At 37.8% G+C, this 27,691-nt stretch overlaps 2 protein-coding genes across 4 annotated transcripts in view; both read right to left on the bottom strand.

The window, feature by feature from the left end:
- Positions 1-4,278, bottom strand: part of PHTF1 (putative homeodomain transcription factor 1) — a 43,182-nt gene extending 38,904 nt beyond the window's left edge. Inside the window, exons 1-4 of one of the 3 annotated variants that reach the window (XM_046027231.1) lie at positions 4,138-4,192; positions 3,735-3,809; positions 3,313-3,357; positions 3,026-3,082 (exon numbers count right to left, since the gene is read on the bottom strand). Coding sequence is in view for 2 of the 3 variants with exons in the window: in XM_046027215.1 (XP_045883171.1) it covers positions 3,026-3,082; positions 3,735-3,779 (102 nt within the window). In the remaining variant the exon portion in view is untranslated. Of the gene's footprint in view, positions 1-3,025; positions 3,083-3,312; positions 3,358-3,734; positions 3,810-4,137 lie in introns of all 3 variants that reach the window. The other 2 variants (XM_046027215.1, XM_046027224.1) reach the window with 2 other exon arrangements.
- A 2,422-nt stretch (positions 4,279-6,700) lies between these two features.
- The window catches only part of RSBN1 (round spermatid basic protein 1), a 44,596-nt gene continuing 23,605 nt past the window's right edge, over positions 6,701-27,691 (bottom strand). The window contains exons 3-7 of the mRNA XM_046004346.1: positions 19,895-20,032; positions 19,442-19,584; positions 13,343-13,510; positions 11,965-12,073; positions 6,701-11,324 (exon numbers count right to left, since the gene is read on the bottom strand). Coding sequence (XP_045860302.1) covers positions 10,854-11,324; positions 11,965-12,073; positions 13,343-13,510; positions 19,442-19,584; positions 19,895-20,032 — 1,029 coding nt within the window. The 3' untranslated portion in view covers positions 6,701-10,853. The remainder of the gene's footprint in view (positions 11,325-11,964; positions 12,074-13,342; positions 13,511-19,441; positions 19,585-19,894; positions 20,033-27,691) is intronic.

Genomic DNA, 27,691 nt, shown 5'->3' with positions numbered 1-27,691 from the left:
TGTTTCTGTTTTCTTTAGGTAGATACCCAGTAGTAGAATTACTAGATCATATGGTAATTCTTTAAATTTTTGAGCAACTTCCATACTGTTTTCCACAGCAGCTGCACCAAATCACATTCCCACCAACAGTGCACAAGGTTTCCTTTTCCTCTGCATCCTCACCAGTGCTTGTTATTTCTTGTGTTTTTGAGTTTAGCCATTCTGACTAGTACGAGGTGACATCTCATCATGGTTTTGATGAGTGATGTTGAGCTTCTGTTCAGGCATCTGTTGGCTATCTATATGTCCTCCCCTTGGACAAATATCTATTCAGGTCATCTGCCCATTTTAATCAGATTATTTGCTATTTTAGTCTTGTATTATATGAATTCTTTGGATATTAACCCCTATTGGATATATCATTTGCAAATATTTTCTCCCATTCAGTAGATTGCCTTTTTGTTTTGTTGATGGTTTCCTACACTGAGCAAAAGCTTTTTATTTTGGAGTAGTCCCAATAGCTCAATTTTGGTTTTGCTTCCCTTGCCTGAGAAGACATATCTAGAATTTCTATGGCCAATGTCAAAGAAATAACTGGCTATTTTCTTCTACGAGTTTCATGTTTTCAGGTCTCACATTTAGATCTTTAATGCATCTTGAGTTTATTTTTGGGTATGGTACAAGAAAGTAGTCCAATTTCATTCTTTTGCATGCAGCTGTCCAGTTTTCCCAGTACCATTTGTTGAAGAGTGTCTTTTTAAAAAGATTTTATTTACTTATTTGACAGAGAGAGAGAGTGCAAGCATTCATGAGCAGGAGGAGGGAAAGGGGCAGAAGAATAAGTAGACTCCCAACTGAGCAGGAAGTCCGACATGGGGCTCCATCCCAGAACCCTGAGATCAAAACCTGAGCTGAAGACAGACACTTAACCAACTGAGCTACCTGGGTGCCCCGAAGAGGCTGTGTTTTCCCCATTGCATATTCTTGACTCAAATTGTATTTTTATTATGTAATTTCTAATTTAATTGTAGGTGATCTCAAGTTAATATTGCTCATTAATTTTGATTTTTTAAAAATTTATACTTGTATAATCTGTTTTAAATTGCACTAAATACTTTGTATCCTAACTTTGGTCAATTTTTGTCTAAGACTTAAACATATTTAGACTTAAACATATTTAAAAAGATATCTTGGTTTTTCTCCCACCACCATTAGACTATGAAATTCATGTGTCTCTTGTTTGCTATATTCTTAGCACCTAGAACATTGGTACATCAGCTCAGCAAATTCTTTAGAGTTGTCTTTAATTTTATTCTTTCCACTGCTGCTAAATTACAAGTATACGTTAAGGAGTTATTAGGTAGATTACCTTATGACAGAACAATGAATAAAAACAGACATAACAGGTAGTGTTAATTAAACACAGCAACAGACACTGAGTTCCTAGTATGAAGCAAGACAGTCTAAGAATGTAATACCAACACAATTCCTACCCTCGAGGCCTATGAAGATGCACAGGTTAACAAGTAACTTTGATATGGTTTACTTAAAGGTAGGTAAGCATAAAATGGCATGGAATTAAGAGATGAGAAAATCTTTAGTTGGGCAGCAGAAGAAGGTAAGGCAAGCTTATAGCAGTAATTAGAATCTTTTTAAGGATAAGGAAACCAAAACTCAAGAAACTATAGTGCTGCTCAAGATCACAAGGCTAGAGATCACAAAAAGAAGATCTAACTCCCAGTTCTGTGTTCTTTCCATTACACCTTACCATCAGTACTTGACAGCAACCCCCAAAGACTAACAGAACAGGGTTTAGAGAGTTACAAAATAAAATGTGGGTGTTATTCATCCTACCCCATGTCCCTTTAATACAGAAAAATCAAGGACTGTACAAAATTGTGAAAGTTAGCCGAGTATCATGTAGTTCCAACAACTCGTGAGTTGATTGACCCATAAAAAGAATGCACCCTACAAGTGTTGGTTAAATGTATTTCACCCAAGATTTAAACACCCCAGTCCAATCAATGTGACTTAGAGATAAACAGAACTATTAAATGATATGTATGTGTGAGTGTAAAACATTTTTTTTTAAGTGTTAAGAAATGGTCTGCAGTAAATCTTTAAAATACCAAGGTCCAAAAACAAGAATCTGCCAGCCATTATTCAGCACTTTCCAAAGAAGTGAGACCCTGAATCCATAGATCTAAGTATTAAAGTCAATATAGAGAGACATTCTTTTAAGGGTAGGGATGGTCTTTAGGCTTTTCCACATCTCTCAAGACTATCCAATTACATATGGCTACCAAGCAACCTTCCCATGACTAATTTGCATCATCCTTCCATCTCCCCAGCACATGTTGAGCCCACAACCCTGACTTTGGAACACTAAGTTGTTTAATCCTTCCCTCCGCTATTATAAATTAATAAACTGGCATTCTGAATCCATGTCAGTTTTTGGTTGGTTAAAATGAAATTACCCTAAGAATCTGCTCTGTTCTGAGAGCATTGAAAACTTAAGACCATACTCTAAACCAGTAATTGAAAAAGTGATTGAAAAAAAATCAAATAGATTTGATTTGGCTTGCACAGGAAGAGAAAAAGGAGAAAGAAGAAAAAAAAAAAGAGGAGAATGAGGTAGGAGAGGAGGAGGAGGAAAGGTGGGAGAAGGGAAGACACTCTAAAAAAATCTGGATATTTCACATTAAAATGCATCTTGCCAGCTTCTCTTGAAAACTCTGAGGCTCTGTCCCGGGGGTTGCATTGCCCGAGAGTAAAGCTGGCCAGCATTAAGCAGCCACAGCCTTCTTTACAGGGCACATTTGCGTTCTAATTCATCGTAGACCAACCACTCCTTTTGATTTCCCTGATACTGAGGCCAAATGTCAATTGTCATTTGTCATTCTGCTTCCAATGTTGTCTTCCTTAGAAACGCCAAAGAATAAAGAACAGCCACAGTTGGTGGATAAGGGCAGATCTTATGAAAAGTACACTCCAGTCTTCACGTTAATTCAGCAAAACAAAGCTAGAATCAAAGAAATCAATTTACCTTAATCTGAGTCTGTTCGATTGACTTTTCCCAGATCTGCTGATCATATGCTCCAATCTGAAACAGGGAGCAGGCTATTAAATGATGCAAAGGAAAATCCTTCCATTGAGGTCAAATCTCACACAAGTCATGAAACTATCAAGTATCATAGGCTATCTGGAAATGATTATGATTCTCCAAGGTTAGAATAAATTATTGTTTCCAAGGGCCGTTTCCTTCAAAATTCTAAAGCAGCTGGATCTAAAGGTAAGTTAAAAAGCTATGTCTAAAATATTTCAAATTATTACCTTACAAGATATTTCCACTTCGTAAGGAAAACATCAGTAGGAAAACTAGAGAGGAATAAAAGGTAACAGGCAGCTCAATAAGACTGTTGACAGTATCAATCTGAGCTGTGAAGATAAAAGTTTCAGGTCTTAAAAAACCCAGCAGTTTGATCAGAAGCGAACTTTCAAAGACTTGCTGCAGCACAGCCCTGTGATGCGGTCTGGAGGAGGGAGGGGACTAGAAAATCTTATTCGGGGGCGTGGAACTGAGTTTATAAGACCTAATGACCTTGTGCATCTTCCATGTAAGTTGAAAGATACCATGTAGGAATTCCTGGCACTACCAAGCCTAGGAGAAACTAACGGGGTATTCTTTGCGGGAGCTTTTGGAAGGAACGATGCTTTACAAATTAAAAAAAAAAAAAAAAAAAGATTGATATTACCTTCTTTTGGTACCACGATATAGCATCTCTCTCATTTGAGGCCATCTGTGTCTCCAGGCAGGGAATGGGATTTCACTGAAAATGAAGGAAAACCAGTCGGTGAGTCCGGTTGCTGAAAGGTGCTCTCCCAGTATGGGGAGAACGCCAAAATCGCTTCTCTCAGCCTCTCCATGAGCTGCTGAGTGTCTCTCTCCGGCTGTTTGCCGGGGGCGGGGGGGGGGGGGGGGAGACAAAACCAGAAGCAAACCAAAAACCTCTGGCGCAGTGGCGCAGAAGCCTCTCTGCGATATTTGGTGCGAGTGTGTTGAGGGATGCAGGCAGGGCAGGGGAAGGGCAGGGGAAGGGGTGCTGGCTGGAGCTGAGCTGCACCCCCCTCCTCCGCTCGCCGGCGTCCGGCTCTCACCTGGTGCCCGCTGCCCCGCAGTCCGGTGGCCGGGACCTTCCTCCTCAGTGGCCCCGGCCCCGCCATGAGGCCGGGGGCGAGACGGCGGGCCCCGAAGGCCTCATCTTCCCCCCGAGGCGGAGACGCCAGCGCGGCCGTTACCATGGAGACCGCGGAGGCCGCCCGGGCCTCGGAGGCAGCCGGCCGCCCAGCGCCCAGAGGAGGGCACTCTGTTGCCGCAGACCCGGCGCCCTCCAAGCCCGACCTAAAGGGTCACCAGACGGCCCCCCCGCCCCCGAGAAGCGAACAATGAACTGGGAAAGGAGGAGGATAAAAAGTGAAGGAGGTCTTCGCCCGCCGCCAGAGTAGGCTACGGCAATGTCCGAAGACTCTGTGCCGGCTGTTCGGGTGAGGGGCGAAGGCCGCCCGGCGCGGGAGGCAGCGGCTTCAGGGCGGCGAGCGTGCGTCCTGCTAGGACGGGCCGGCCCGCGGGCCGTGACTCAGCCAGCCGAGAGCTGGGCGAGGGCCGCGCCGCAGACCACGGTGCAGCCCAGCTGCGGCTTCCGCTTTCCGGGTTTTGCTGTAAGGTGGCTCCGCCCCCGCCCAGGCCCGGCCGCCGAGCCTCCGCGGGGCTCGAGAGTGGAGGGGTTGGGAGGCACTGGAGCGTCAAGCAGCTGCCTCGGATCAGCCAACAGGTCACCTCCTCAGAAATGACTTCCCCAGCCATCGATCTAAAGGGGGTCGGTCCTGGTGTTCTAATAGCTCCCAGTTCCTTCCTTTGTAACACTTATCTTTGTTTTACGGGTTTCTTTGTACTTCAGTATTTACTATCTGTCTTCCCCAAAGGGCTGTGGGCTCCGTGAGGTCAGAGCCTGGGGCCTGGCACATAGGTTCTAGACTAAATGAACAGATGTTCTGAATTTACGCCGTCCTGGGACGAAGGGCGAGGTGGGCTGCGGCTTAGGGATTCGTTTCCTCTCGTGCAGGCTGATTGAGGTCAGGATAATGGAATGACTGCGCTCTAAAATGAATAAGAGTACCTTAGCAAGATTTTAAGCTGCTCTCATCCTCTATACTGCACGGGGTTTTGTTTTTGGCCATTCATAGGACCCCTAACGGCCATTCCCACTCCACTTGAAGCAGTGTCCATGCTTGCTCAACATGAAGCATCTGAGTCAGGTAAAGCTAGTAACAGATAAGGATCACACCGGCTACCATTTCAGAAAGCCTAAGAAATGTGGTTCTAGGTTTTAAAAACATCATATATTAAATCGGGGTAAGGTGAAGTCCCATTTTACTGAAAGGAAAAAGCCACTAAGAAGTAAAAGTAACTCCCACAGAACTAATTAAAAATTATTTCACCCGGGCTTGAATTATTTTTTATATTGTACACTTATGGTTTTGCTTCCTGACAGCTTTTTCCTTTAATTCTATTAGGTTTCAGGAAAAATGGCCAACTTAAAAACAGATAAATGACAAATGAAAAGGTCATCACCGTGTATCTAAATATTTGCTTTAAGACAAATTACAAACATTTTACTTCACTGCTTAGTGCACAGAGACTGGGGGGTGGGATTCATGGAAGAATGGAAATCAGTAAGGTGCATTTTGGAATAGTAGGAAGTAGCAAATCATCTTCCATGTGACCCTTTTTACCAAGTTCTCAGTGCTTTCTAAGGCTGCCACTGAGCACTGCATGGGCTTTGAACCAAGAACTGCATTCAGATCCCTGCTTCAATTAAATAACTGTGTGATCTTATGCAATTTATTCGACCTAACAAGCCTATTTTCTCACCTGTATTGTTATCTTCGTACTAAATACTAAAGGCTGTGAATATTAAATGAGATACCCTCCTAGAAAGTGCCTGGCCCCTGGCAGTTACTCAGAAAACATTATTTCCCTTCCTTCTCATTTCCTAATCACAACCAATGTCTATCAGGACTTACTAAGTATCTCAAAGAGAAGTTTACACAAAAATTCCTGAGGAAAAAAAAGCCATAGCATTGTGTCACTTAATACATCAATGACATCCAAAATGTCTATCACCATCTTCATTAACTAACACTGCTTGCATATACTTTGAAAAATATCAAATCATCAATTAAAAATTTAAGATTGTCCTTTCAAGGGGCACCTGGGTGGCTCAGCGGGTTAAAGCCTCTGCCTTCAGCTCAGGTCACGATCCCAGAGTCCTGGGATCGAGCCCCGCATCGGGCTCTCTGCTTAGCTGGGAGCCTGCTTCCTCCTCTCTCTCTCTCTCTGCCTGCCACTCTGCCTACTTGTAATCTCTATCTGTCAAATAAATAAATCTTTAAAAAAAAAAAAAAAAAGATTGTCCTTTCAAGCAGATATAAGCATCGGAAGGAACAAGTGCCACAAATGCCAAGTGTAGTCCTTCTTCGTCCCAAAAACTTGTTGCATCTCCATTATCTGTGACCTTTTCTTTAGGGAAAAAAAGTCACAAGATTTTCTAAAAGATTAGGAAATGACAGGGTACAGAGAAAGTGGGGGATTAATATTTTAAAAACAGGTTCCAGGTAGCCAGAATTCACATGCACTATTCATTTTCTCATGAAACATAAGTAAAGGACAAATCAGACTTCTGTTTATTAAAAAAATACTTTACAGGGGAAAAAAAAAACCTCTATGCATTCCATTGTCCTATTTTACAAAGAAATAGCTTAACAATTTAACACACTTAGACAGCTACAAAAAAGCACTGTGTTAAAAGGATTATTATTCACACAAATTTAGATTTAAGACTATTCATTAAAAACCTTTTTAAAACACTCGTTAATGTCAATAAACAAACTAAGGCCACACAACGCAAATAGTCCGCCAGGCAAATTATACATTTCATCTATATGCAAAGACCTCTTAGATAAATTAAAGCCACAGGAAAAAAAAAAGTCTTAGCTGCCAATCAAAATGGAGTTTAGTCACAGAAAACACTATTACATGAAAATTTACAACATGTGATAGAAGTAGTACATAAGTATTTCTTTAGAGAATTGAAAAGTGCTATATTAAGAGACAGTGGTCTCAACTACATGCACAAGTGGATCATAAAAAATTTATGAAGAAAATGGAAGGCCATAATATTTATGGAGATACTTGCTTTAAAAGCAACAAACTTTCAGGATGAGGATAGGTCCCTTATGTGCTAAAGAAAAACATTTGTCTTGTACATTTCCTCTACTTACTGCATGACCAATAAATACAGCTACAACTTGTTTAAAAAAAAAAACTTAGCAGAAATATGAATTTCTGCCATGTACTAGTGAACAGCTCTTTTTTTTAAACCTGTAGCAATGATAAAATAGATTAGAAAGACACAAACTCAATTATCCTAAACGTATAAATGCAAATAAATTTTAAATGGCAAATACAGATGAAAATATAATGGGCTAATATTAATGATCAAGAATATATTCACTAAGGGTTTTCTTGAATCTTGGAGTCTTGTTTCTAAATTAGTTTTCATTCTAGACACTATTTATAGAGGGAAAGGCAATAAGCAAAAGTTTCTCCAGGCATTAAGTATGAACTTTATACCTATTAATTAAGACTGACACAAGATGTTACAAGACATCTTTTCCTAAGGTTTGGTAAAGGGTTTTAACAAGCTCCATTTCCCCCCACAAGAGCTTGTAATATTAGTCAACTGATATTCCAACTGTCTCCAAGGGGAAAGGGCACCTCTCAAGTTTTTAATTAAAAATAATAAAGGACCAGTCAGACAAATTCTAAGCACTGAATAAGCAAATTAAAAGTACAATTAAGCTTAGGAATTCATTTTTAAAGAGTTAAAACTTTGGAGGGGAAAACTAATATATAGGTTTTTATTATTGCTTTATGAATTTGGGATACCTCTGAATCATAATCCTACTCCTAGCATATCTTGGTAATTACAGAATGACTTCTAGGGCAGGGGGAAAAGACGTTTATCCTTATTTATGAAAACCATAAAATCATTACTAAGTTAGGAATATTCATTTATTGGGTCCTTTCCATAAGCACATTTTTAAAATATCCCTCTGCTCCACAAAATACTCAAACTTACAGCCACATTCTGCAAGTAATCTCAAAGAGTTGGCACAACAGATAATATACCAAAAAGGAAGATCAGCTTAAATTTCAGTTACAACTTCACTGCCATCACTACTTTACAAATCAGAAGACGCCAGATTGCTCCATGCCTCACTCCACCAAACCAAATAATTTCAAGATTTAGAAAAGTTGCAATCATTTGTATCACTCAACTAGGATACAACTTTGAAAGCAGTAAGGAACTCAAAACTTGAGCTTTTATATTCATCAGTCTTTAAAGCATGCTATTAAATCTAATACTCACATAGGACATTCAGTTTCCAGATACATTACTAGCTAAATGTTTCTCTCTCCATTCTATTGTAATTCTAACATACAATGAATTTATTAGTACATGATTTTAAACATTTGTATACTCTTTTAATGTGTTTATATTGGAGGTGAGGGTAGAATGTTTATAAAAGGAAAATGGGGATTTGCTTTTGATTGTAGGTCTTTGCAGATCCGCTGGTTCCTGAGTGATTATACACAGTGCTGGCTGTCAGGAGACAGTCTCCTTGTTTATTAGTAATGACCAGCTTAGATGACAGATGGCATCTGCTGGATGGCAAGTGGGAGATGGGGAAATCGGATCTTGGAAGACAAGAAAAATAAAAATAAAAAAAGTTTTTGCTTTAACAACCTTGTTCTTCATGATTATTTTAAAAAGCAAATGTTGCCTGAGAAGAATTCTACTTTGCACAGCCTAGTAAAGCTCTATGAAATTCTTCTGGACAGAAAAACAAAAACAAGAAAACCCAAATCCACATACTTTTGTGATTAACCCCTCCCCCCTTCAAAATAACAAAAAACACCCTCAAAGGCAGGTCCCTTTAAAAACTAGTCTTGATAAGCTAGAATTTACCCTAGAATTTATACCCAAGATTTTAAAACACCCCTGCAATAATCACATTACTTTTCATACCATTCTAATTTCCTTATTTACAAAGATAACTAAAACCAACATCACTTCCAATTCATAAATGGTTTACATTGAAATGTTTCTCTATTTGTCTTCATCCTTTGTAACAGGGAATACATACATATACATATATATAAGGAATAATACAGATTCTAACTAATCACTGCAGTATTTGCTGATGGTTACTTTTCTATCGGTTTACACAGTGACCTCTATACTTTGCTAATATGCATTTAACTACACAACAATATTGCACAACGTAATATTTATATAAGATTTAGCCTATTTCAGAATATTTTAGAGAAAATTCATATTTGATATTTTAAAAGATGCAGCTAAGTTTTCATGGTGACAGACATAATAAAGCAGCATCTTTTTTGCCTATGTTAATGTAAATATTCCAAATCTCACCCTCCAGGAAAAAAAAAAATCTCCAAATTGCACAATAACCAGGTAGATACAAGAATCTGGTCTTAGGTGTGGGGAATACTCTTCCTTTAATGAACAAAAGGCCTATTGTATTATTAACTAAGAGAAAGTGAAATGTGTATCATGTTAACATTCTAAAATAATAGAAAGTTAAGACTACACTAGCTTTATGAACTGTGCCTGTTCGGAAAAAAAAAAATAATTTTTTTAAAAAATACTCAGGCACTAAGCAGTAGGTTACCTGAAGCTCTAGGATGAAGTCTAGTGCCATATTCTTTATTAGGCCATAGCAACACAGAATAATAGTAAATAAACCCAAGTATTCACCAGTTAAAACTGTGAATTGAAGTGTCTCAACAGATCTTTATCATGAAGAGGTTGATGCCAAGTGACAAAAACAGTTTTTCCTAAGTTTCATGCACAAAATATGGCAGCCTCATCAGAGAGATTGATATCATTCTCTAAGTTTGATACTCATGATCAATTTAGGAAGCAAAAGTATCCACACAGTGTGTGAGAATGCTAGGTAGCAGAAAGATAAGAGTATCATGTCAACATTATCTTTTTTACCCAATTTTCTTCCATAGTTACCATGTATTCTAGAAGAGATTAATGAACCATGGAAAATGAATGACCAAGGACTATTCATCTTTAGATATTTTTAATTGAAATATCCACTGGGCTTTAAATAACAGATACAAAAAAAGACAGTTCGGATCAGAAAGTGCTGTGCTTTCTCTTTTGTTAAGAAACCAGAGAGCCACTGAATTTTCCTTAGAAACTACCTGTTCTTTATGGTTGGAACTTACTTGCCCATGTACAAGATGCAGGAACTCTTTCTTGCAACCTATGCCATCTTTACTGTAGAAACTGAATCTGTGTCATAAAGACACAAGTACCAAAGCATAAGTCTGATCTTCTATCATAAAAACAGCAAATATGGCAAGAGACAAGGCAAGATAAAATTAAGGGAAGTGAATAATTTACCAAATAAGAATCTGTTATTCCCGAGAATTCTCAGTTTGATTTGAAGAAGAGATTGAATTGTTACCTCACACCTTAAAACAAAGTAGCAGCAGACCCACTATTACATACTGTACTAACGGGATAAGATACAACTCTTAACTTTGCATAATCTGTGTAAAAAAGATATGCTTGACATTTGTGGAATGTCATTTCTCTTTATAGAATTATAGGCAAGATTTCTCCAATAAAACTTAACTTAAGCCAGTTATAAAACTATAACTTCACATCAAAATTTAAAAAAGTTAAAAAATGTGTTTGAGTATGTACATATCACACAGGAGTGCTCGAATGTTCCTGTAGATTGTGTTGCTGGTCAGAGTCCAGTCTACTTTCCACCTTTAAAACTGGAATAGGCTGAGTTATCTGATCTTGCTGTAGTTTAAGTTCCGATGAAGGGAAGGTCGATGAAGCAGTTGTCAAAAGCTGCATCTCTCTGCATGTTTCCTCAGATTCAGTTTTTACCCTCACACACTGCGAGTCAACTTCTAATTCTTGCTTTCCGGTTAAATCACAGTCCACGGTAGAACTGCTTTCTGTGTTGTGAGTGGCTTCCACAACCGGGTGGTACTGCTTAAGCCTTATATGCCAAGCTAAGCTGCACACTGCTGACACGGTTTTGAACTGATGAATGACATTTCTAGGGATGAAGTAAATATCATTGTCACACAGCTGAATTCTGGCATAGCGAATGCCTTCCCGCCTCATTTGGTTTAGTTTCGCTTCATCCACCCACTGTACACACTGCAGAGAAAAGAGAAGTTGCATGACACTTTAAAATATGTAATAATTTCGCAAAATAAAATATCAGAATGAATACAGGAAAACAGTAGTAGACCCAAATTAAAGCCAAGCAATACGAAGTAACAAGACAACTTTCTGAAATTGCCTATAATGCTTGGGAAACACTTTTCCTCATACTTTCTACCTCTCTAATAACAAAGTACAGGTTAAAGTCAGGATGGCCTAAGGAACTATTTAAACAACTATTCCAAAACCCAGCTAGGTATCAATAATGTATTCTCTGCCACACAGAAGGGCAACATTTACCTGCTCCTGTGTTCTTCAACCTTCTGCAGGTTAAGGACACACAGGACAATGGGGTTATCAGCTAAGACCTCTTCCAGCCAGAACTGAGCAGCTTAGACCCTCTGGCCATCTGGGCCCACCTGGCATCCCAAAGATTAAAGACTACAAGCATTCTGCTTGGGAAGCTCTGTTTTAATGACTTTCTGACACACTCCACACATATCTTTTAATAGTAATAAAATTAAATTTACCATCCCATGTATCCAACTATAAGATCAAATGCAAAATAAAATGGGTAACAGGCACTTATTTCTATTATGTCACTCGAAAGGTAATAAAAAAGCAAGAGTTTTACCTGGGAAACCGGGGGTTCATGAAGGTCTAACTGAAGTCTCTGTACAACATCAGTAAAATCCTCAGCATGAAAACAAATCACATCTTTGGTTATGCGAGGTTGGTCACTCCTAAGATTAACAAAATCAAATTTTAGAAATATGCATCTCATAATGGAAGATGATGACAAATTTCATTTCTCCTATTCCTGGAAATGCTACTACTAGCCTAGAAGTAGACCCACATCTCCTACAAACAGAGTGTACATTTGCTTTTTTAATCAAGATTTAAAAAATAAATAAAACACCAACAAAGCTGTTTTTAAAAAAATAAAAACTAGATCAGTTGTTACAAAATCAAAATAACAATGACTAAAAGCAGTTTCATCCTAAACTAGCTACATCTGCATCCTCTCACCACTCTGCCCCATTACATGACATGTAATGTCATCATCAGGATGGAACAAAGTGGAGAGAAAACATATCAGCCACATAAATATCATGCCTTCAGTTTCCAAAGCAGAGAGGGAAAAAAAGCTAAGCAATGTACTTGAAATACTGTCGAGCTATGACTGAACTATACTTCTAATAAAGGTTAGAGCAAACAATAGGAATACTGAAGGCCCTGAAGTTATAAATATGAAAAACAAAACAGTTTTAAAATAAGCCAAATTCAATGCTCTGAGCTTTTGGTTCCAATTGAATGTAAAAGGGTACAGCCACTATTGAAAATAGTATAGCATTTCCTCCAAAAATTAAAAATAGAATTATGAAATGATCTAGCAATTCCACTTCTGGGTATAGACCCAAAAGACTGAAAGCAGAGGCAGGAAGAGATACTTGTTCACAGCAGCCAAAAGGTGGAAGCAACTCAAGTGCTCACTGAAGAATGAATGCAGAGAAACAAAATGTGCCATATACATATAATGGAATACTATTCAGCCTTAAAAAGGAAGGAAATTATATAGCACTTGGTACAATATGGATGAACACTGAGGATATTATGCTAACAAAAATAAGCCAGTCACAAAAAACTACTGTATAATTCCACTTATAAGAAGTATTTAAAGTAGTCAAATTCACAGAAACAGAATACAGTGAAGGGTACCAAGAGCTGGGGAGAGAGGAGAAAGGCAGTTATTGTCTAATGGGTATAGGGTTAACAGTTCTGCAAGACAAAAAGTTCTCTAAGTCTACTTCACAACAATATAAATATACTTAACACCTCTGAAATATACACTTAAAATGGCAAAGATTTTTCATTTAAAAAATTTTTCATTTTTTATTGTTATGTATATTTTAACACAATTTCAAAAAAAGTTACTCCCCAACCTTTTAAATTGAGTCCACATTTTCTCAAACAACATTAACCAACCTTGTAGTTTAGTTCCCTTAACTTACCATTCACCAAACTGTACAGCTTTCAAAACCCCAACAGCAGCCGTACTCTGCCAGTCAAACCCCTGACCTACATGGTCAGCATGAGCTCTTGTCCTGTCTTCAAAGAGGACTTCACGGGGTTCACTGGTCCGAGGTAGGTACTGGAGATTTTTAATTTCATTCATTGATCTGGAGTTGATTTGGTTGTGAAGTAAAGCAGGGGTAAGTATTAATAGCAATAAGATGAAAAAGTCTGCTAAAATAGCAAATTTTAAATAAGACCAGGACTAATAAGGATTCAATGATTCTGATCATGAGCATTTAACATACTATATTGTAAAGCTTAATGTGATTACCTTCTTCCCTAAGGATGTCATGGTAACACAAAAGCTATATCTTTGATTTGGCAAGCGTAGTGTTAGAATACATAAAATGTAGTTTTCTAAAACTAAACTCGGAAAACACAATTCAAAATTCAAGGCTGTGTGTTTCTCTACCCCGAGCCATCTTCTCTCTCAAAACATTCTACCAGACCTGATTCAAGATGGCAAACTGAGAATGTACTTGATCTCCTTCTACATTAAAATAAAGTAAAAGGCTTCAAACTAATATGGTAGAGGTGAGAGAGGAAATGCACGAATGGATGGGAGTACAGATGAAACGGAACTGGCTATGAACTGATAACTGTTATACTGAATACATGAGAATTCATTATATTCTCTTCTGCTTTTTTTTACATACTCAAAAATTTCTAAATATAGTAATCCAAAGGTGACAGCAAAGGAATGAATAAGAACCAACATAAGAAATGAATTAGTTAATGAACAATATCAACAAATTTCTGGAAGGTGGAAAATGATTACAAGTGTCTTGGACTAATAAAACTGAGCAGAGAAAGCCACAGGCCTAGAATACACATGAAGGGAATAGCAACTAAAAAGGCAGCTGGCCTGCCCAAAAGACCTCAGAGAAGCCTAAGAAGCAAAGGTGGGTGGCAGATGGGTGGGGTGGGGACCAGGTATAATGATGATGATAGAAATGAGGTAAGGCTGAGAAAGAGGGGAACTAAAGTGAAATTCTGTAAATAAACCAGCCACCTGCCACCCCTATGGAGAAAATAAGGTCAGGCGTCTACCCCCCAGAAAAGACTATGACTGACCCACCCAGCATCCATCTCTCATATTTATTTCCCTGACAAAACACTGATTCTCACTGAGTATCTGCTCCTACCCTATAAAGGACCTCATTTACAAGCTTCAGAGGCAGATCCTAATGAATCTTGACAAATGGTGGTAAGTGCATTCCCTTTGCCAGTGACTGATTTAAAAATGGGCATGAACTGATTCTGGGCAGTTAAGAGAGGAAATCAGCAGACTTCTGGGAAGTTTCCTAGCCCCTAAGAGAGAAGTAAAAGAAAAGATAGTTTTTTCTTCTATTGCATCGAACCAGATCCATATGTGGTATCTAGAACCGTACTAGTCATCCAGCAACCATAAAGAAAGCCCTTGTGAGGGGCGCCTGGGTGGCTCAGTGGTTTAAGCTTCTGCCTTCGGCTCAGGTCATGATCTCGGGGTCCTGGGATCGAGCCCCGCATCGGGCTCTCTGCTCAGTGGGGAGACTGTTTCTCCCTCTCTCTCTGCCTGCCTCTCTGCCTACTTGTGATCTCTCTCTCTGTCAAATAAATAAATAAAATATTTAAAAAAAAAAAAAAAAAGAAAGCCATCTTTAAAATTTAAGGGACCTACCAAACAACAAAAAGGATTAAATATAAGAATAAGAATGAAAGACCCAAATACGTCATTGTGAAATTCAACTTTCAGGGAAGACATGAAAAAAGATTACCTACAAAAAAAACCCCAAATTACACTGGCATTAAGACTTCTCAGGAACAGCAGTACACACCAGAAGACATTGGAGCAATGCTAGAAGTTTTAAGAGAAAATATATCCTCTGGAATCTAGCTAAACTATCAATCCTATTTAATGAGAGAAAAATATTTTCAGACATATAATGATTCAGAATACCTTCCTTTTGTTAGAATATTACTTAAGACTGTGCTAAAGCAAGAGAAGGAAATAAGCCTAGGAAGAAGACAAATGTAGGTTAATGCAGAAATGCATTAAGTGGGAAGTCCTAGGTTGATAATGGTGAAGTAAAGCTTTTCACATTGAAGAGAACACAGAGATCCAAAAAGATTTCCAGGTTTAAAAAAAAAAAAAAAAATGATGTGCTAGAGTAGGCAATATTATTAAAGTTCTGAATTCTTGAGAATAGGATAAAAGCAGAGAATCTAAGGTAACTGTCAATATTTCAAAAAAAAAAAAAAAAGACTAATTTAAAAAGCCAAAGTCATAGTCATAGAGTAGAAAATATGATTCTAAAAGAAATGTATGTGAAGCAAAAAAGAGAATACAAAATATTAGGGATATGGTCAAGCAAAGTATATGTCCCCCTTCAAAACAGGGGTAAATCAGAAACTGCAGGGAAAATAGAACAATTGTCTTTAAAAAAAGTACAATCCAAACATGAAATTAATTAAAATGTGCATGATTTTCAATATCTAGATGAAATATAGGAATAAAAGATCCTTTTGTATAGTATCCCTTTGAACGTTAACATAACATTGGAACTTTAGATTTTTAGCCTACTGGTTAGGTCTGCAATAAACTTAACCTTCCCATAATATTATATAAATGCCATTTACTGACTTTCAAACTGTAGAATACAACTATTGACAAAGCATATAAAACCTAATTATGGTTTTAAAACAGAATATGAATTAAACTCAATAATGTATAAGCACAGCTGGCAAAAAGTTGAAAGGGGGAAGAAGAGGGTAAAGAAAGGGATATTTAACTGGAGAGAAAGGGTCATTTAACTGTCTGGAGAACAGGAAGAAGTCCCTATTTATCATACCAAGAAATTGACAAGTTTCCTACTACAGTCTTAAAACAAAAATTAAAAACAGAAATTATCTTTTCTGTCTGGTAAAAACGTGTTTGCCTCTGGACGGAAAGGTGGCCAGAATTTTTCATTATAAACCCTACTGTACCATTTGATTTTTTAAAACCCTGTGCATGTACTTAACTTTAAAGTTCATAAATTCAAAGATTATCTTCATTAGCAGTGCCCTTGATAACTAGATAGCTTCTCACATTGATTCCACCATTTTCAGCAATAAAGAGTTCTCATTAACACAAGATGATGACATTAGTGTTTAAGTTCTGATTTATTCACTCTAATTCAAAGTACTTTTGAATGCCTCACTCAAGAATATTTAACCCCAATAAAAATAAAATTTGACAGCCCCTCAGATTGAGAAAAAATAAATTATAAAGTAAATGATGTTGGTACAGCTGCCTAACTACTTAGAAAAAAATGAATGCCTCACTCTGTCCTGACATCAATACCAGGTAAGTAAAACCTGTAAATGCTAAAATCATGAATGTACTAGGAGAAAATGTAGACGAATATTTTGTAATACTGAATGAGAAAAGGATGTTTCTAAGTTGGCCACCAGGAGAGAAAGCGCAGAGGAAAAGACAGATCTGTGTGTAAAGAAAAATAAACTGAGAGAGAAACAAAACAAAACAAACAAAAAACACCAAAACTGTGAGTAAAGAAAAAACTGAAGCTGGAAGAAAAAAAATGAGCAGGAAAATCTGCAACACACAAAATAAGAGTCATTAAAAAAGAGAGAATTTTAAATGAAAATGAAAAGGGAATTACAAAAGAACTACAAACCCCTCAAAGAAGAACGAATTAAAATGAGACAACTCTGTCCAATCAGAGCAACAAAGTTTAAAAAAAATATTAATGGAGGGGCATGGGGAAAAGGGTACTGTCTCATTATTTGGGTGGGAGTATATATTGGTACACTTCTGGATCAATTTAGAAATATGTATATACTCTGCACCTTTAAAATTTCCACCAAGAAATAAACATGCATATGCACAAAGATATATAGATCCACCTACCTATCAGCCAGCCAGCTACCTACAATCACTGCTATGTTATTCATTCCTAACAACTGGCTTCAGGGGAAGATGGCTGTTTATGGCTGATTTGCTTATTTCCGTGGTATAAATACTCCCAACACGGTCAATATCAAGCAACTAATGTGTTCTCATTCTCTGTGGAATTGGCCCTGGGAGCCTGGCTCCAGCATGTCACTGTCATGTTTGTCAAAGTCCTGTTTACACTGAAAAACTGGAAGCAATTTACATTAAAAAAGAATTGGTGAATTAAATCTTGATACAACCATTTAGTGAGAACATAGTCACTGAGAAATGATGATATAGTTGCATCTTAATATAACACATAAACTTAAGGGGTGAATAAAAACCACAAGTTTGGGGCGCCTGGGTGGCTCAGTGGTTTAAGCTGCTGCCTTCGGCTCAGGTCATGATCTCAGGGTCCTGGGATCGAGTCCCACATCGGGCTCTCTGCTCAGCGGTGAGCCTGCTTCCCTCTCACTCTCTCTGTCTGCCTCTCTGCCTACTTATGATCTCTCTCTGTCAAATAAATAAATAAAATCTTAAAAAAAAAAAAAAAAAAAAAAAAAAAAAAAAAAAAAAAAAACCACAAGTTTTAAAGTAAACATCATGAGTTCATTTGCGTTCAAAGCTTAGGAGTATAATACAGACTGAAATTTAAAGGTTAATATGCGTAAATAGGTGGGATTATGGGTATTTTTTGCCTTCTTTTTACTTTTTTCTATTATCTGATTGTTCTAAAAAAAGGCTGTAACAATCAGGAAACAAACAATGGTCATTTCCTTTTTGGAAAAATTATGCAACAAAAAAATGTATACGGTACTTAAGAATTTACGATTTCCAGACTTATCATCATGATATATAAAAACAGCTGTGGTCCAAGCAATGTTCAGAAGTAGTTTACTGTCAGCTTCTACTATGCCACTACCTGGCATTCATATATAGTTTATACAAAGTATTTTCATACAGTATCTCAAGTACTTAAGGTTATTCCATAATGAGCTTTAGCATCATTCTTCTATAAGCTTTAAGGTAACCTCCAGACTAATCCATTAAAACTCACTTCTGGGGACACCTGGGTAGCTCAGTTGGTTAAGCTAGGGTCCTGGGATCGTGCCCCACATAGGGCTTCCGGCTCAGTGGAGAGTTTGCATCTCACTCTTCCTCTGCCCTCTCCCTGCTCGTGCTCTCTCTTGCTCTCTCTCAAATAAAATCTTGTAAAAGTAAATAAATAAACAAATGAACAAACTCACTTCTGGATACTTATTTGCAGTTATTTCCATAGTCTAAGCAAATATAAGTCATTTTCACTTTTATTAAAATGAGATTCTTTTCATAGTACTAGAATAAATTAATCTAATTTGTTTTAAGTGTTTAAAACGCAAAATGTGTTAGCCCAATATGAATTACTATAGGAAATATACATGACTGGTTTCATTCAGCAAACACTACTGATCGATCACCTGTCTATTGGTCATAGAGACTGAGAAGAATAAAATACAATCACTCTCTCAGAATTCAAAATTTAGTAAAAAATAGAAACACGTAAACAGATCATTAGTGAACGAATGTGTGAACACAGAGAAGGGAACACTTAAATGCCTATGGGAACAAAGAAAAGCTTCACAAAGGAAGTGACAGCCAAGTTCAGTTTTGAAAATTTATTAAGAGTTTGTCAGGCAGAAAGGAAGATGGGGGAGGGGATGCCATTCTAAGTAAAAAGAACAATGCAAAAAGCATAGAGCTGTGAAAGACCGCTGTTTGAAAACTGAACTCTAACATGACTGGAACAGACTAGAAACATATCCAGCTAAACGTACTGCTGGGGCCAGATTATGAAAGATCCTTGGAGTCACACAAAGGAGTCTGGACTTGTATCCTGCAGGCAGTTAGGACCCAGGTTTTAAGAAAACAGGAAAAAATTAAATTTGCTGTTTTAGAAGGATGCCTCACTCTGATGACTACGTAATGAGCAGACTGGACGAAGAACTGACCACTGAAGATTTCCTTAAAGATAGCTCTTCAATCTAGACAGTTTTCAAACTGTGCTCAGGTCTCAATCATTCTTAGAAGCCACCAAACTTTTAAAAATGCTTTTCCTTGCTTGGGAAAAATAAAAGTTTACCGTCGTCTTTTGAAGGGTGACTTTGGCATATCTGCTGTAGGGATCATCTGCTCTCCTGGCCTCACCCACATGATCGGCCCGTCATCACTCTGGGACCTACACTGGAGTCGGAGGCTGGAAAGTGTACCCCAGGGCAAAGTCATCTAGAAGTCAGATGAAGGAATTAACATTAAAAAAAAATTTGTTTTTGACTATTTACAAGTTAACCTCTCTTCTACCCCAAACCAAAGAAAGCTCTAGGAAGTTTATTTTGTGTATGTGTATATAGAAATAAATGCTGTATTAGATAATAATTTACATACAAAATTCTGAACCAATAATTTTCTAAACATTTCTATTCAGAACACCGGATAAAATTTAAACAGACAAGACTAATTTAATATTAATATTTTTTAAGAGAAAGTGTCCACTAAAGTAATGATCAGAACTTTAATAATTGGAATTAACACTCACTTTCAGAAATGGTGATTCTTCTAACATATCAAGGAACTCTGGGAAATAATCACCAACTTCTTCATCTACTGCTCCAACAAGACTTATCTGCCGCATGGGACCTGCTCGGTAGGTGCCACAGCAGTATGTCCTGTTGACCTGAGATAAAACGAAAGAGGGGGAAGAAAGGACTGAAGTACACTATAATACAATTAAAGAATTAGAATATTGTTTCCACTGTTGCTATTTCTTCTACATACTAAGAACTCAATGGTCAGTACCTTGTATAAAGTCCATAGTTACAGAAAGGTGCCCTAGCACACTGACAAACACATTAATGTGATAAGTGCCACAAACAGAAATTTCAAAGAGCAAATTAACCTATGATCCCAACATCTCAAAGAAACACTGAAGACATTAAGATATACTTAAACTTCTCTGAGAATGATGATTTTTGTACTTTGTAAACACTAAAAATAATAATTGTAATAATAATAAAGTGATCTTTAAGACAAAAAATCAGTAAATAAACAGTAAAATCGGCACGGCAGAGAAAAAAAAATACCATGGTCAGATTAATTTTCCATATCCATTCTGTATTCCCTAGTGAAAACCTTCACTCACATCAGGCCAGATACCAGGCTTGACTGTTATCAAACCTAATCTCTCCCCCCAATTACTTGCTTATAACATCCTCTACCCCAGGCAAACTGATCTTTTTGTCTATCCAACTTATGCCAAACTTACTTCTACCTGCAATGATTTTTCTCGTAAATCTGCCCTACTTGGAATGTCCTCTTTTCTATCAATCCAAATCTTATCTTTCAAAGATCAGTTCAAGACTTCTTCTGAAGTCTTCCTGATCACCCTTCATGACCTTTTCCTTTTCTGAAATCTAATGTTACTTGCAAGTACACAGACATTTTCTTTCTAACAACTCTCTAGTGAACTTAGGGTGTATTTTATACCAATCTGCAGCCCAGAAAATCCTGGCATTCAAATGGAATCTACTAGCAGACCTGAAACTAATATTACACTGTCTGCTAACTAACTGAAATTTAAATTTAAAAAAATTTTTTAAAAATGGAATCTACCAATGGATTTGATATAATCTGATATTCTTCTAAGTCATTTCTTATACTCCCACCTCCAATTTATTTTTTTTTTAAGATTTTTATTTAAGAGAGGGAGAGAGAAGAGAGTGAGAGAGCATGAGTGAGGTGAGGGGCAGAGGGAGAAGCAGGCTCCCAGCTGAGCAGGGCTCAATCCTGGGACTCTGGATCATGATCTGAGTCAAAGGCACACCCTAACCAACTGAGCCACCCAGGAACCCTTCCCACCTTCAATTTAAAATTAATGTTTCTCAAGAGTAAAGACAGACCGGTGCATACAGATGACTAGACTAAAATGCTTAATTTTAACCAGGATTTCCACCTTGGATCAGTAACCAAACATTCTCTACCTTAGTTAATGTGCAGATTAGATTGAAAAGCCTAAAAACGGGCACCTGGGTGGCTCAGGAGGTTAAGCGACCAACTCTTGATTTCAGCTCAGGTCATGATCTGAGTCAGGCTCCATACTCATGGGGAGTCTGCTTGAGATGTTCTCTCCCCTTCTCTCTCTGCCCCCTCCACACATGCACTCTCATCTCTAAAATAAATAAATAAATCTTTAAAAAGAAGATTTAATTATTGTTTTAAATACACCGATTCTGCCTCAATACAAGGCATAAATGACAATCTAGTATTTCTTACAGAGTTCTTTATAAAGTATTAGTTCTCCAGCAGCATTTTCAGAACCTACTGTTTTTTTTTCTGTAGACAATTTAATAGTCACCCTTACACACAATACACACAGAGAAAAGGTCTTAGCTCCTGTTCTCAAGTATCAGGGATTTCTTAATTCCTTATGTATATTTCTCAAGATCACCTTATATAATCATTAAGCAGCAACCACCCAGGACACCCTGCATATATTTGTAAGAGTTACTTTCCATTTATTTGTACGGTCATCATGCTATGAAAAGGCCAGGGGAGACAGACTAGGAAAGAAAATGATCATGGGATAAAAAGATAAGGAAAGCTTTTCTACTTAGGAAAGCTTTTCTAAGCATTATTCTAACCTTTCTAGGCTAAACACCCTAAAACAACTAAAGCAGATTCATTAACCTTCAATACCAGTTCTGAGAATCACATACTTTCAGGGATCAGTCCCCCCTATAATCTCCCCACAACTATTCCCAATTATCAGAAGTTCCTTTTACCAAGATGGACTTTCAAAAACACAGGAGTGGCATTTTATGTGAGCACTATCCTAGAGATACATCACAATTTAAAGCTTAAAGAACTCAAGACTAATCCTGAAAAATGACAAAGTACACTGCCACGTGCCACTTTTGCTAGCTTTGAGATTATGCAACTCTTTTTTTTTTTTTTTTAGATTTTTTTTTTTTTGACAGAGATCACAAGTAGGCAGAGAGGCAGGCAGAGAGAGAGAGGAAGGGAAGCAGGCTCCCTGCTGAACAGAGAGCCCGATGTGGGGCTTGATCCCAGGACTCCAGGATCATGATTCCGAGCCAAAGACAGAGGCTCCAACCCATTGAGCCACCCAGGCACCCCGAGATTATGCAACTCTTAATGCATTATTAATTTGAAGGAATTCACACTACTTTAAATTCTACATACAAAGTAAGCAGAATATTTTTATATCACAATGCTTGAAGTTACCTAAACTATTAGCAGTAATTTAATCAATAGCACTGAACTTGAAAACGACTTAAAATGCAAACACCTGGGATAATTAATATGTGACATGAATTAATATAAACCATCCTTTCCTACTTAGAAAGAGAAAGAAAGTTAACCTAAAAAGAGAAAATTGTTGAATTACTTTTTATTTAAAAATATGTATTATAAATTTATAATTTATCCTGTATTTAGAAAGAATGGAATAATCAGACAGTAAGCTGTGGCCAAAGAAAAACAGTAGTAATAGCAAAGCTGACTAACAGTATCCATCATCTGTGTAAAAAACGTTCATAAATGCTACTGTTTGTAATGCATTTAAATAATTAACAGCACAAGTTAGAAGACAGACAGCATTTATGACCAGAAATTCAACATGTACCAACTGTGTGACACCAATGCCAAACAAGTAAACTACTAATTCTACCCTTCTTTTTAGAAACAGAACTTCCTGGGCATATAGCCAATAAGCAAGGCTCTTTGGCAGCCAAGTGTGGTCTGGAACTAAGTTCTGGCCAATGAGACGTTAGTATAAGTTACATATGCAATTTCCAAAGCATGCCTCTATAACTAAGCAGCTTGCTCTCCACTTCCTCTGTCTGTCTCTTGAGAGCCAGGAGAACCGAGCTGCTTAACCTCCAGACTTGTTACTCAAGAGAGAAACTTTTATTTTGTTCCAGCACTGTATGTGACATCTCTTTGTTATGGTGGTTTAGCCTATGTCTTATATCTTGTATACTGGCATTCATCATTTTATTGCATTTCACTTTATGGCATTTCACATATATTATGCTTCACAGGTAGCTGCATTTTTTTTTTTTTTTACAAATTGAAGGTCTGAGACAACCCTGACAAGAGCAAGTCTATCAGCACCATTTTTCTAACATTTGCTCTTCAGTGTCACAGTCTCTGTGTCATTTTGGTAATTCTCACCGTATTTCAAACTTTTTCATTATTATTGTACTTGTTATGATAATCAGTGCTCTTTGATGTTACTACTAAAATTGTTTTGGGACACCACGAACTGTACCCACATAAGACAGTGACCTTAATAAAAACTGCATGTGTACTGACTGCTTTACTGCCTGGCTATTCCCGCATCTCTCTCCCTCCTCCTCAGGCTTAGGCCCTATTTCCTGAGACACAACAAAACTGAAATTAGGCCGGTTAATAACCCTACAATGGTCTCTGTTTAAGTGAAAGGAAGAATCACATGTCTCTTATTTTAAATCAAAAGCTAGAAATGATTAAGCTTAGTAAGGAAGGCATGTCAAAAGCCAAGACAGGCCCAAAATTAGACATCTTGCACCAAATAGCCAACTTGTGAATAAAGGAAAATTTCTTGAAGGTAGTTAAAAGTGCAACCACATGAAACACACAAGTAAGAAAAAGCTGTATTGCTGATATGAAGAAAATTTTAGTGGTTTAGATAGACCAAACCAGTCACAACATTCTTTTAAGCCAAAGCCTAATCAGACAGAGCAAGGCCCAACTCTTATCAATTCCATGAAGGTTGACAGAGGTGGCAAAGCTGCAGAAGGAAAAGCCTGAAGCTAACAGAGGTTGTTGGTTCATGAGATTTAAGGAAATAAGCCATATCTGTAACAGAAAAGCGCAAGGTAGAACAGCAAATGCTAATGTAGAAGCTGTAGCAAGTTCTCCGGAAGATCCAGCTCAGATCATAAATGAAGGCAACTACACTAAACGACAAATTTCCAATGCAGTCAAAACAGCCTTATATTGAAAGAAAATGCCATCTAGGACTTTCATAGCTGGAGAAGTCAGTGCCTGGCTTCAAAGCTTTAAGGGACAGGCAAACTCTCTTATCAAAGGATAAGGTAGCTGGTGACACTAAGCAGAAACCAGTGCTTACTTACCATTCCAAAAATCCCAGGGTCCACAAGAACTCTGCTAAATCTCTTCCGCCTGTGCTCTGTAAATGGAACAACAAAGCCTGGACGACAGCACATCTGCTTACACGATATTGTTTACTGAATATTTGAAGCCCACTGTTGAGACCTACTGCTCAGAAAAAAAGATTCCTTTCAAAATATCACTGTTCGCTGGCAATGCACCTAGTTACCCAAGAGCTCTGACGGAGACATACAAGATTAATATTATTTTCATGCCTACCAACACAACATCTCTTCTGGAGCCTATGGATCAAGGAATCATTTCAACTGTCAAGTCTTTATTTGTAAGGCTATATATATATAGCTGCCGCAAACAGTGATTCCTCTGATGGGTGTCTGGGCAAAGCAAACGGAAAACCTTCTGGAAAGGTTTCATCATTGCTAGATGCCATTAAGAACATTCATGATTCATAGGAAGAGATCAAAATATCAATATTACCAGGAGTCTGGAAGAAGTTGAATCCAGCTCTCATGGATGACTTTGAGGGGTTCGAGACTTCAGGGGAGGAAGTAGCTACAGATGTGGTGGAAACAGCAAGTGAACTTTAAGTAGAAGTGGAGCTGGGAAGCGAAGATGGGACTGAATTACTACAATCTCACAGTAACACTTAAGGAGGTCAGGAGCTGCTTCCAATGGATGAGCAAAAAAAGTGGTTTCTTGGGCGCCTGGGTGGCTCAGCTGGTTGAGTGACTGCCTTCGGCTGAGGTCATGATCCCGTACTTCCGGAATCAAGTCCCGCATAGGGCTCCCATCTCCTTGGGGAGTCTGCTTCTCCCTCTGACCTTTTCCTCTCTCATGCTCTCTCTCTCTCATTCTCTCTCAAATAAATAAATAAAATCTTTAAAAGAAAAAAACATCTTCATTTAAAAAAAAGTGGTTTCTTGAGATGGAATCTACTCCTGGTGAAAATGCTATGAAGATTGTTGAAATGACAACAAAGGATTTAGAATATTACATGAACTTAGTTAATAAAGCAACAGCAGGGCTTGAGAGGACTAACTCCAACTCTGAAAGAAGTTATATTTTTATAAGCCTGGGTTCTATATTTTTAGTAAAATGCTATCAAACAGTACCACATGCTACAGAGATATTGTTTGTTAAAGAATCAATTAATGTGGCAAATTTCATTGCTGTCTTAAGAAATTGTCAAAGCCACCCAACCTTCAGTAACCACCACCCTGACCAGTCAGCAGATATCAACATTGAGATAAGACCCTCCATCAGCAAAAAGACTGACTTGCCAAAAGCACAGATGATGGTAGTTAGCACTTTTTAGCAATATTTTTTAAAATTAAGGTATATGCATTGTTTCTTTAAACATACTGCTATTGCCCACTTAACAGATTATGCAGTACAGTGCAAACATAACTTTTTTTTTTTAAGATTTTATTTATTTGACAGACAGAAAGAGAGAGAGAGATCCCAAGTAGGCAGAGAGACAGGCAGAGAGAGAGGGGAAAGCAGGCTCCCTGCTGAGCAGAGAGCCCAATGCGGGGCTCAATCCCAGGACCCTGAGATCATGACCTGAGCCTAAGGCAGAGGCTTAACCCACTGAGCCACCCAGGTACCCCCAAACATAACTTTTATATACACTGGGAAACCAAGAAACTCATTTGACTTGCTTTATTGTGGTGGTCTGGAATCAAAACTGTTAATATCTCCAAGGTATGCCTGTGTTTTCTAAGGAAGACAATACTCCGTATTGCACATGACATCTGTAGTATTAGCTCCTACTCCGAGCTTTAAAAAATCCGTAACTGGAGCATATGCAAAGGAAACAGTTAAGATGATTAGTGACTTGAAAACCAGATAAATCAGAAAAAGTTGAAGAAATTATTTAACTTGAAAAGATTGAGGCAGAAAAGTAGACTCATATAATTTTAAAAAAGGAATTATGGGAAAGTCAGTATGATTCCCTGAAAGTTTACTGTAAATTACATGTCAGACACTGTCCTAACCACAGATAGAGCAAACCAGACCCACTCTCGGTCCCTGGAAGCTTACAGTCTAGTAGGGAGAGGCAGACACTAATCTAAGCAAATATTTAATTATAAGATGTGACAAGTCCTCAGTATGGAATGAGTAAGACACTATGAAAGAGACCAAGAGATCCTGATTTAGAGAATAAAGTTTTCCTCGAAGTAACATGGAGTTGAAATCTGTAAAACAAGTTTAAAAGAAACAAAACCCCTTAAGAATCACCCTCTCCAAGGTCTAAAAGAAAGCTAATGATGCTAAACACAGAAAGCAAAATAAAAAAATATGGATGAGGTTGGATAAACGAGCTGTAGTTGGATTAGGAGAGCCCTGAAGACTACATTAAATATTCAGGAAATCACTAAAGGATCTAATATGTAAAAGGAAGTTATCGACTTGCCTTTGTCTTTTTAGGGCAGAGGGGGCTTGGTATTTTGTATTTGTTTCATTTTCTCAGAGGAGTACTGAAAGGGACTTAGGCTTCTAAGTAATATACAAATAAGAAATGATAAACTAAGTTAATAACAGTGGAGATGATTAGAAATGATAAAGAAAAAAAGATCTGAAAAATATCCAGGAGGGGAGGGGCGCCTGGGTGGCTCAGTGGGTTAAGCCTCTGCCTTCCGCTCATACCATGATCTCAGGGTCCTGGGATCAAGCCATGCATTGGGTTTTCTGCTCAGCAGGGAGCTTGCTTCCCCCTCTCTCTCTGCCTGACTCTCTGCCTACTTGTTGTGATCTCTCTGTTCAATAAATAAAATCTTTAAAAAAAAAAAAAAAAGAAAGAAAAATATCCAGGAGATAAAATTGCCAGGACTTGGAGACAGACTGGATATGATAGGGCAGAGAAAGGAATGTCAAAGATGTTTACCAGATTCTGACCTGCAAGGAGATAGAGAAACCACTCTTTCTATGGGAGGACTACCAGGTGTGAGTGGGAAGTTAATATCTTAAAGTCTGAACATGATGAGCTTCAATTGTGTCATGGGCTGAATAATGGCCCCCAAAGATATCTAGATCCTAATCCCTGAAACCTGTGAACATCACCTTATATGGCAAAAAAACAAAGAAAAACAAAAAACCCCACAAAAAAAACAAAAGATTGTTGTGAATAAATTAAGAATCTTGAAATGGAGAGAGTAGCCTAGTCTATCCAGGTAAGCTCATATAAGGCGTTCTTATA

This window comes from Meles meles, chromosome 1 (assembly GCF_922984935.1).
Source record: "Meles meles chromosome 1, mMelMel3.1 paternal haplotype, whole genome shotgun sequence".
NCBI lineage: Eukaryota > Metazoa > Chordata > Mammalia > Carnivora > Mustelidae > Meles > Meles meles.
The sequence above is the reverse complement of the archived record's forward strand: the minus strand, read 5'-3'. Positions and strand labels throughout refer to the sequence as shown.